Source organism: Cryptomeria japonica, chromosome 7, assembly GCF_030272615.1.
Source record: "Cryptomeria japonica chromosome 7, Sugi_1.0, whole genome shotgun sequence".
Classification (NCBI taxonomy): domain Eukaryota; kingdom Viridiplantae; phylum Streptophyta; class Pinopsida; order Cupressales; family Cupressaceae; genus Cryptomeria; species Cryptomeria japonica.
Genome location: NC_081411.1, coordinates 39419181 through 39431348, shown reverse-complemented (window position 1 = coordinate 39431348; position 12168 = coordinate 39419181). Strand labels below are relative to the sequence as shown.

The following is a 12168-nucleotide window of genomic DNA, read 5'->3' as shown; positions in this document are numbered from 1 at the left end:
ATTTCCACACTATCTTTTATGTGGAATTGACTTAGGAGTCAAATCTTCTGTTCTTATCTTTTAGAAAAATAAGTCCCATTATACTTACTAACACAAACATGTTGTTAAAAGATTCCAAAGAGTGTAGCACTAATTCATATAAAACAAAATAAATTTGACAATGTTATCTTTTATGTGGAATCGACTAAAGAGTCAAATCTTCTGTTCTTATCTTTTAGAAAAATAAGTCCCATTATACTTACTAACACAAACAAGTTGTCAAAAGATACCAAAGAGTGTAGCACTAATTCATATAAAACAAAATAAATTTGACAATGTTATCTTATCAAAGATCCAACTATATGGTATTTCCACACTCTCTTTTATGTGGAATTGACTTAGGAGTCTGCCAGTGATCACCGGTACAGTGCCCAGTCGTTGTTTACAATTGTTATTCCTCCATCTACCACAATATTATTACCGCTTACGTATTTGGATCCCTCGCTGGCCAGATATAGAGCAGCCTTTGCAACATCCACTGTTTCAAGGGTTGCCTCCTTTAATGTGGCCCGTCTGTTTAACGAGGCCTCCAGCTTGGCCTTTGCCTCTGCTGAAGGAGTCTCTCCATGGTACCTCATCACCATATCTGTGACAACAGCAGCAGGAGAAATACAATTCACTCTGATACCATATTTCCCCAGTTCGACTGCACCATTTTTAGTCAGCCCAATGACTGCATGTTTGGAGGCTGTGTAGGAGTATGTAGCCACTCCTCCCATTACACCTGCTATACTAGCTATAGAAATAATGCGACCCTTTTTGTTGGGGATCATAACACGGGCTGCGTGCTTCATGCCGTGTATTACTCCTTTTACATTTATATTCATCACTCGCTCGAATTGATCCATATCATACTCTGCCACGGTCCCCTTCTGGATGTTGGTGGTCCCTGCGTTATTAAACATTATGTCGAGTTTTCCGTGCTTTTCCATGGCTAAATCTACAGCTGCGCTTACATCTTGCTCTTTGGTCACGTCACAGTGGATATATGTCGCCCAGGGAGAAAGGGTTTCAACCACTTTTGTACCGGCTTCATCTGCAATGTCAGCAATTATGACTTTGGCTCCATGATTGGCAAACAGCCTTACGGTGGCTTCACCAAGTCCTCCTGATCCTCCTGTGATTACTGCAACCTTGCCTTGCAGTCTGTATTTTATAAACACCCTTCGTAATTGTCTGAGAATTCTAAATAAACTATGATTGTATTGCAGAACAAGAAATCTAGATACCAGTACAGGCTTAACCAAAGGATTGAAAACAAAAATGGAAAGAAAAACATGTAATTACCTTTTCAGTACAGCAGCTGCAGCCATGGTTCTCGAGTTACAAAATATCTTTCAATTGAAAACTTCGAAGATGCAGCTGTGACAGGGATATATACTAGCAATTGCACCTTGGTGTGAATGTGTACACCGAAGAGGGTTAGAAGGTTAATTAGGACAACTTTTGGTCTATTAGTTGCATTCATTTGTGTACTACATGAGATCAATAAGCAGACCCTTTAGAAAATGATTTTGTTTGTTCAATAAAGGGGTCAATGGAGAAGTCCACTTACAAGTATCATTTAAAAAATCTTTGAAGGAGAGGGATATGGAGAGGAGAGAAATAAAGAGAGAGAGCGAGAGAGAGAGAGGAGAGGAGAGGGAAAGATAGATATGTAAGAGGTAAATATACTATGAGAGAGGGAAAGAATGATAGAGAGAGGGAGATATATAGGAGTGGAGAGAGATGGGTAGATAAGAAGATAGAGATAGAGGGATACATGGAAGAAAAAATATGGAGAGATAGAGATAGAAAGGCAGAGAGATATAGGTGAGAGAAATAGGAAGAAGGACAAGGATGGATGGATAGAGATGGCGAGACATTTTTAGAGATTATGGGAAATATGACATTAGGGTTAAGATGAAGATAGAGGGAGATAGGAAGTAGGTTAGAAATAGATAGAGAGGTACATATATGAGCAAGAGAGATAAAGATAGAGAGATATCAAGGGGGAGATAAGGAGAAAGAGTGAGAGATACAAAGGGAGAGGGAGAGATGAAGAGAGGTAAGATATAAGTATTTATAAGAGGATATTGAGAGAGATAGTGAGGGGATAGAGATAGGGAGATAGATAAAGAGATAAAGAGTAGAGGTAGACAAATTGAGATGGAGCAAGAGATAGATAGGGAGAGGGAGATAGATCAATTGAGGGAGATAAAGAGAAGGATAGAGAAAGAGGGAAAGATAGAGATATATGGGAAGAGAAAGAGATAGATGGAGGTATATGGGAAAATAAAGAGATATATGGAGATATATGAGAAGAGAAATGGAGAAAGGGGCAAAGATGAATAGATAAATAGGGGGATATGGATGGAGCAAGGGAGGGAGAGATGAGTAGAGAAGAGAATGGAAATATAGAGGAGAGGGCAGTGAGAGAGATGGGTAGAAAGGAAGAGGGAAGAAAGAGAGCGAAGATATATCCTAATATATAGAGATGGAGAGGGAGAGATAGACCAATATATATAGAGGGGGATGGAGAGGGAGACGTGGTAAGATATAGTTTGAGGGATATAGAGAGACACAAAGAGATAAATACTAGGAAAGATGGAGGGGTGAGAGATATATTTATATATAAAGAGGGAGAGATAGAAGGAGAGAAAAAGAGGGAGAGGGTTAAATAAAGATAGAAAGATGCAGTCAATGAGAGGAGGAGATGAAGGGACAGAAATATAAAGATATATGAAGTAATACATATAGAGGTAAAGAGAGGGATATACATAGATAGAGAGAGAGGAAGATAGATGGAGAGATGGAGCGAATAAGAGAGAGATAATGAGATGTAGATAGAGAGGAAGAGGGAAAGATGAGAAGATAAAACTAGACATGGTAAGAGCGAGAGAGGAGGTCTAAGAGCAATATAAATTATTTTTTACTATATTAAAAATATATTATATACTAATTATATTTATTAATATGTAATATATTCTATAATAAGTATAGAATATAATATCAGTTATTAAATATAACTATAATATTGTTAATAGAAGGCTTATTATATTTAAAGGTGACCAATGATAAAACTCAAGTCAAAAATCATCATGAAAAACCCAATTATCTCAAGTGAAATTATTTTGAATCAATCAAAATATAAAACTTATAATATATTTTAGAAATAAATTATATAATTTACATTATATAATATTATATACAATAATACAATTTAATTTGCAATACATAAAATGTATATTATTTATTAGTTATGTGTTTTTATACAATATACATAAATAATATAATCTATATTAAATAAAATATTATATGAAATAATAAATATAATTATATCAAAATAATTTAATTTGTAATTCGTTTTAATTTTTTTTTAATTTTAAAACCATATAAAAATCATTTAACTACATTATCACAATTTTATAAAATTCGTCTTATGTAATTAATTTTTGTACATATATTTTAAAGTGAAAATATACCGTAATAAAGTACATATATTTTGAAGTGAAAATAGACCCTAATAAAGGAAGAATAAATAACGGTGAACATTAAATTAAAATTAGATTATTAAAATAGCCTAGCAAACGTGGATTTGAGTTGTTCCTATCCAACATGCTGCAAATAATATGTTTAATTCCTCATTTTTTGGTCTTGGTTGACTACATAACTATGCTTGACCCTCTCACCCAATCAGAGATCGAGATAAATATATAATGGGTATAGTGAAATCTAAATCTGAATCTAGTGTGTTGTATCTACCCTACTCTAGCACCAAAATACTGTAGTCATGGTTATATTTTGAATGTAGAGCAAAATTTTAGGTTTGAGCTGCCGCCCTCAATCTCCCTTCCTTTCCATAGTAAAATAATGCGACAGTGCAACACAAAATATGAAAGAATAACGAATTAACCCCCATTTCACTCGCACAATAAATAGTGCAAGAGACTTGTTTTGTTCTAATCAATACTCATGGCTATAAGCCTTTGTAATTATCGAAGACCATACTATTTCCCGACCCTATGCAAGTGGGGTGTTTCGATCAATGCAATCCAGAGGTAAAAAATATGACATAGAAATCATAGAGAGATCTACCACATAAAGCAAGTGGTAAGAAAAAATCCTTTTTTAACATTATTAACATTAATGGGTGCTTAAACCTCAGCGGTGATGTACTTGAAATATGGTTGCCATGTCAGTACCATACAGTTGTCATGTCAGCGAACTGTTAAAGGCCAACGATCTTTGAGTGCTTGAATAATATCAATATGGTTGTCATGTCACCATTTTCCATGAGAGTTTCCGAGGAAAGCGCTACTAAATTTGACGAAAATCGATCAACGATGGCAGATGTTTGAATCATCTTGCATGCCTCTATGTAAATGTAAACCATTGATTTGCAAAATTTAGCCTGTGCATTCCATAGTAAGAGACGCCTTCGGCATAATAAATGGCAAATGACCCAGACTTGTACTTAAAAGACAGAAAAGATCCCATAGTGATTGTTACTAAAGATATTTTGTATTATTTACTAAGTGATCAGATCCAAGGTTCTATATTTAGATTTGTAAGGGTAAAAATTGTAATTTTACTTTTTTTTTCTATTTTAGAATTATTTTGGTTAGTTATTTTTTTAATTTTATTATTTTTATTAATGAATATATAATTTAATTCATATTTATTATTATATATATAGATATATTAGAAAATTGGATGTAACTTTAATTTTACTTATTCTTATTTCAAGTTTCTTTATAATTTGATAATCTAATTCAGGTTATTTTTTTATGATTGTTCAAATGACTTCAAAAAATTAAGTTTGTTATCTATTTATTTTTCTCCACTTAATCATTATGTGTCAATTTGAAGTTCAAAGTGTTTTACTTCCACCCTTAAAGTTGTAATTTAAATACTAACCTCAACTCATTTCAATATCTAGTGAATCAATAGAATGGACAACTCTTGCACACATCTAATAGCATAAAAAAAAATCATTTAATGATATCAGTATCCATCAATAGCCATTGTTACTTTACAAGATACTCTTAGAGATTTTCTTTGGAACAATAATAAAGATGGCAAAAAGAAACTCCCTTTAGTTGCACCGGATAAGGTATGTTTGCCTAAGGAACTTGGGGGAATAGGAATTCGGAGTCTAGAGAATCAGAATTTAGCCTTAGGTGCTAAGTTAGTTTGGAAATTATATGACAAGCCTAGCTCCTTATGGGCACAAATTATGTTTGCCAAATATTTAAATAATGGACCGAGAGAGTACATTTTTAAAGTCTCAAATTTGCCTTCAGGTTCTGCTATTTGGAATTTCCTTTGTAAAAGTAGATCAGTTATTTTGCCTCATCTCTCATGGATTGTTCATAATGGTAGAAAGGTCAAACTCTGGGATGAAGTATGGAATGGAAACACACCTTTGGTGAATATTAGGCAATGGTCTCCTCTGATCACTGTTCTTTCCTCCCTTTGGGGTGTTTTTGTAGCAGATTATTTTGAAATTGTGACTAGTGGACCCCTTAAGCTAGCTAGATGGAAGTCGATTCATTTCTTAGATGTTGATCAAAGAATGAAATTATATTTTGAAAAGATTTTGGGGGATAGAATTGTATTTCTTTCTGATTCTGAGGATGAACTTATTTGGACAAAGAATATTTGTGGTAAGTACATTGTTAAAGATGGTTACAACTCTCTTATGGTTGCTAAAGATTTATCTTCTTGGCCTTATAAGTTGTTTTGGCATTCAGATTGTCTTCCCAAAGCTGGAGCCTTTGCTTGGTTGGCAGTTCAGGATAGAGCCCTTACAGGTATGAGACTAGACAGGCTTGGTATTACTGTTGTTTTCCCTTGTGTCCTTTGTAACAAAAATTTGGAATCTTCTTCACACCTATTCCTCCATTGTGATTATGCTTATGAATGTTGGCAGTGGTTGTTTGAGAAGTTAAATATATCCTTTGTTATTGGTAAGGATCTCATTTCCCATTTTAGATCTTGGCCCTTTATGTTTGCCTCATCTTTTTATGCATGCCTTTGGATCATATCTCCATCTATTATGATTTGGAATTTTTGGCTAGAGAGAAACAACAGGATATTTAAAAAAACAAGGTCTCCTGTGTCTGAGGTTCTATTAAAAAATGAGTCTTCAATCTCTGAGGTTGCTTTGTCATTTATTTATAAGAATTTGGAAAATCTTACTTCTTTTTCACACTAGGATAGTAGAGTTACTAGAGTTTGGAAGCTGCTGTCAGTATTACCCTCTCATGGTTCAATTTTGAAAAAGAATGATGCAATAGGTAAGAGATGCTCTGCTAGATGGAAACCTCCTCTGCAAGGGCACTTTAAACTGAATTTTGATGGGGCCTCTCATGGTAACCCTGGGCCAGCTGGGGTAGGCATGGTAATTTATGATCACAATGCAAATTTTATTTGAGCTAAGTGTCATTCTATTGGTTTTAAAACTAAAAATTATGCGAAATTTCATGCTTTGTCTTTTGGATTGGATATGGCAATCTCTTTGGGAATTAAGGCCTTAATAATTGAAGGTGATTCTATGGTGATTATTCAATGTGTTATGGAAAAGAAATCGAATTGTTGGAATTTGCAGTATATACTTGATCCCATTTTATAAAAATTAGAATTGTTTGAATCTTTCTTGTTATCCCATTGTTACAGAGAAGTTAATAAGATTGCAGATTATTTGACAAATTTAGCCATTGATAGCAATGCTAATCAGCAAGAGGTGGGTTTTGAGGAAATTCCTTCTAGGGTATGGGAAGGTTTGCAGCAATAGTCATATGATTTTCTTGAGTAACGCCGATGTAAAATTTTATGATGATAATTATTCACGCTTTCCCCTTTCATTTCAAGTATTCATGTTCGTTGTCTAGAGAAGAGTTCGAGATCATGGTATTTGATATAATAGTGTTTTTCCAAAGGTTTTTTGATACTTTCTTTTTTGGCAGGAAGATTTTTGTTTCATGGGATTTGGCACAGGGCTTTTGAAAATTTTGTCTTCTTCCATTGATAGTAGCTATGGAGTCTACATTTGAAAATTATCCGATGGGTTTTTTTGGCAAATTGTCATATGGACTCTATGCAAAACTGACATTATATGTGTTGTGACCGCATTTTGTATGCAGTTTTAGGCGGGGTGTATAAATTGATCTGTTAGATACTATAGGTTTATTTTATGAGTTGTGACCGGAGGTTTTCTTCCGAGGGTTCTTTCCTCTGGTATGCTCTTTGAATCCTATGTAAAAAATAAAAAATATTAATAAAAAAGTTTAGTGGAATAATACACTTTTATTGAAAAAAAAAAATAGTATAAGATAATCTATGTAAGGATTTATTATCTTCAATCACGACTAAAAATCATTGACTTGGCGTCTTTGTAAAAATAGACACTCATTAATCCGAAATATAAATTCAAATGGTCAGAAAATGTAATTTTCAAACCTAGAAATAAAAGATATCACAATTTTTTATTGTGAGACATATTTCACAATTGTACTAGTCATATCCTCATCTATAAAAAAAAAGTGACCAATATGAAAAGTGAAAATATATGGACTTTGAAGCACTTCATCTATATATCTTTTTTTTTTCTTCAATGATTTTGTCAACTTGAAACATATCTAGTAGAGTATAATTCTACATCAATTTTTTTTCAAAGGGTTAGAAAAAGTAATTTTCAAACCTAGAAATAAAAATCATATTCTTTATTGTGAGACACATTTCATAATTGTACTGGTCATGTCCTCATCCATAGAAATGTGACCGATATGAAAAGTGAAAATATATGAACTTTGAAGCACTTCACTGATATATCGTAATTTTTCCTCAATGATTTTGTCAACTTGGAACATATCTAGTAGAGTATAATTTTACATCAATTTTTTTAACAAAATTTCAATTTCGAAACTACCCACCTCGTTTAATTCACTGTCAAAAAATGGCTGTTGCTGCTGTATGTAAGGGACAACTGAAGATTGAGATCCCAATGCCTGCAAACAATCTTCCAGCCTGTACCTGCTCCTGATAGGTAGGTGAACAGGAGGTGTATTCAGGCTCAGTAAAAATTCAATTTCCCAAACAGTGTAAACTTCCACGTTTCGCATGTAATTCTACTTTGGCAATCTTGACTACCACATTATAGTCGCTTCTCTTATCCTTCACACTTTTGATATATGCTCATACTTTGTCTTGGCAACTTGCGATAATTGTATTATGTGAGATTACATATATTAGAGGTATCTTGTCAAACAATTAGCATGTGGTCCATGCTTGCACATTATTCTGATAAACTGTTCACATGCTTTGTAAATGCATCCACATTTAGCATACTTGCCAGCCATGGAATTTGCATTGAAGTTGTTGGAATCAAATTTGCGGTTACATTCTTCTAAACAAACTCATTCTACGCATATTCTGGGTAGTTACAATAATTACCTCTTTCACCAACAACAATTTAGTGGCACTTCACAGCCTAAATCAGTAACTTGTTAAAGTTGTACTCAACACCTATGCACATTTAATTTCTCTCTATTTCGGTGCTTTGAATAAGCTTGTTAACTTACACTAAAGTACTTCTCAAGTATCAATAAATCAATATTGTGTATGTCAAACAATCATAAAAAAATGTTATGGGATCATTGCCTTCAAACAATTCCTCCACCTCATCTATGCTTCATATCTTGCATGCCAAAGCATTCCAATATCAATATCTGACCCAAATCTCGATTGCTTTTATGACTTGGTGGTGTCCATAAGCTGTCTCAATGCTCTTTTATATTCGTGTAGATAGAGATGATCTGGGCAAAGGTTGTAGAATTCAGCTTTACGCTTACCAATTTCATTTTCTTGAAAAAATTTTAAACTATTTTCATAAACCCACTAGCGCATAACCTCCAATAATTACATTTCACAAGATGGCATCTCATTGAAACGTTGATGGAGAGGTAGTCATTAACTCGCCTATCGTTAGTACGAAGGTGGTTTCCAAAATGTACGAACTTAGCGATGGCTTTGTTTACCTTGATCAGCCTTATACATTGTTAACTTCGGATCGGCAATAATGAATGTGTTACCAATTAGCAAAGGAGTGCCAATCAACATTTTAATTGCCATTTGAGATGGAGTTATTAACCTTGATGTCGGCAGTGAAACAGATGTTGAAAACTAAAGTGTAAAGACGGAAACCTTTATTCCCCTTAATCGACAATGTCTAGAGACAAAAACTTTTCTTTGGTGTGGATGCGAATATTGTGACGTGAGAATGATAGGCCAGCACTCTATATTTCCTTGCTTTCCATTCTAGTGTGGTATGCATAGTTGGCAACTAAATTTTGAGTTACACAAAGGGTTGATTAACATTTAAACTGGTGATAGAGACGTTGAGTTGGTAAGTAAATGTCAAGTACCTATAACATCTTCTTTATTCTTTCAAAAAGTCGGTAAACGAAGAGGTAGAATGCAAGAACAAAAGGTAATGGAAATCTCACACTGAATAATGTAAATGAGTTGTGTATATATAGGTCTAAGTGCAACCACGAGAGGAGGGAAGAATTGGAGTGGTGGCAAAAATGCCAAGGAAATAAGGGAGATGTGTCAAATGATATTTGACCACTCACAACCTCTCAAATAAGGGAGATGTGTCAAATGATATTTGACCACTCACAACCTCTCAACAACCTGGACACCTCATAAGAAAATGTGTCAAGGTACCTAGCTAGGCTTAAAAGCCTATGTGGACACCTAGGTGGAATATGAAGTACACTAGCACCATCCCTTAAGCATAGCTTAGGTGAGTACAATAAGAAATGGGTCCCAACTACTAGCCTGGTGAGCTACTTGTGTACAATGCAATCTCTCAAAAAGAAAAGTAAGATAGAAAACCCTATGGGAAATAACTATCCTCCAAAAGAGAGAAAAAGAGAAGAAGACTAGAAAGCTCCTCCAAAGGATGATGTTGTTGCTGATGTAGATCGCACGACAAGAAGAGCTCGTAGATGAAGGAACTTTCTCTCAATAAAGGGTTTGGTGAAGATGTTTAAGCAACCTGCTTTGAAGACTGGCAGAAAACTAAGTCAATGATTTGTCCATGAATCAACTCTTGAATGTAATGCATATGAATCTCTATGTGCTTGGTTCACTGATGCAGAACTGGATTCCCACATATCTGAATAGTACCTTGATTATCACAATAGATAACTATAGGTCGCCTGAAAGGAATACTAAACTCTGAAAGAATGCTTTGAAGCTATATGGCCTCAGTAGCTTCATTAACTATCCATCTGAACTTTGCCTTTGTGGAAGATATAGCAATAGAATTCTATTTCTTCCTAGAACAATTGATAGGACCTGAACCAAGAGAAAAATTGTAGCCTAAATTAGACTTGCTATACTCAGTATCACCAGCCCAATCTAGATCTGTAAAACCAACGAAGTCAACTAAAGAGCCAACTCTGTAATGAATCCCAAACCCAAGTGTGTCATGAAGGTAATGAAGGATCCTCTTAGCTGCTTTCCAATGCAACTCATGAGATCCTGCATAAATCTGGAAACCATGCCAACTGCATATGAGATATCTAGCCTAGTATGAGTCAAGTAAATAAGACTACCAACAAGGTGTCAATACAAAGTAGCATCAACCAAAGGTGAAGTGCAAGAAGTCTCAAGCTTGACTCCATATAGGAAGTGACTCAGAGTTGGTCTACAAGTAGTCATGTAAAACCTAGCAAGTAAATCAAGAGTGTAGTTGGGTTGAGCAAGTTTAATCCCTAAATTTAACTGTGAAATCTCAATGCCAAGGAAGTAGTGTAATAAACCCAAGTCTGTCATGTTGAACCTGTGGTGAAGTGTTGACTTCACCATTGAAATGGCAGATGATGTACTCCCAGTAATCAAAAGATCATCAACATAAAGTACCAATATCAAAAGTGAATCATCCTACCACAAAAGATAAACATTAAGATCTGAATGGCATCTAGTATATCCTGAAGATAGAAGATAAGAATCCATCGTTTGAGGCCATAGATAGATTTCCTTAGATTGCAAACTAAAGATGAATCCTGAAAAAACCCTACTGGTTGTTCCATGTAAATCTCCTCCTCAAGGTCTCCATGAAGAAATGCACTCTTCAGATCTATTTAATGTACAACCCATCTATGTGCCACAACTATAGCCAGTGTGAGTGTAATTAAAGTCATCTTATCAACTAGTGCAAAGGTATTTGTATAGTCAATTCTCTCAACCTGTGAAAAACCTTTGTCAACAAAGCATGCTTTATACTAATCAATTGACCCATCTTCTACAAATTTGGCTCGATATATCCACCTACATCGAACTAACTTCCTTCCCTTAGGAAGTGAAGTCAAATCCCAAGTGTGGTTTCTAATCATGGAATCATATTCCTCATTAATAGAAATATCCCACTCTGATATGTTTGATGCCTTTTTGAATGTCTGTGGATTAGAAACTGAAGCAAAGAAGGCTTGTGGCCCCCTGAAAATTTATCTGTATATGACTAGGATCGGCTAAATCTCGTACCCTAGTATCTGCCCTCTGTAGAGTGTAATGTATGGGTGATGCAAAAATATCAACCTCCAATGGAATACCTAAACTAGATGAAGATGACTCCTCATCACTATCGTCACTATACGAAGTGGAAGAAGAAGAAGACTTTGCCATAGAATTCTACTGTGAATCATCTGAATCATCAATACTGCAATCAAGATCTATGGAGTCCACGTCAAGTTAAGAAGTGTCAAGTATATTTTCAAGAGGTATTTCTTGAAACTTAACACTTCTCTCAATGAACAACTTGTGTGTGGTAGGGTGGAGTAGGCGATAGCCTTTTACATCATCTAGATATCTAAAAAAGATGCAAGGTTGGGATTGTAAATCCATAGCCTTGCATTGTTCTTTTGGAATTTGTGCCATAGCTGCAGACCCAAATACTTTGAAATTCTCAATTGAAGGTTTCCATCCTTTCCAAGCTTAAAAGGGAGTGATGCCCTTCAAGGATTTATGAGGAACCCTATTCTAAATGTAACATGTATAATTGATTTCTTGAGCCCAGTATGATGGTGTGAGGCCCTTTGAATGAATCATACAATTTGTCGTCTCTTTCAAAGATCTATT

General features: G+C 34.8%; 1 protein-coding gene across 1 annotated transcript; it reads right to left on the bottom strand.

The window, feature by feature from the left end:
- Positions 1-335: 335 nt before the first annotated feature.
- LOC131056242 (short-chain dehydrogenase reductase 2a-like) lies at positions 336-1602 on the bottom strand. The gene is made up of 2 exons (XM_057990601.1): positions 1327-1602; positions 336-1185 (listed from the first exon to the last, which is right to left on the bottom strand). The coding sequence occupies exons 1-2, from the start codon at positions 1350-1352 to the stop codon at positions 396-398; spliced, it is 816 nt and encodes a 271-aa protein (XP_057846584.1). The 5' UTR covers positions 1353-1602; the 3' UTR covers positions 336-395.
- Positions 1603-12168: the final 10566 nt, after the last annotated feature.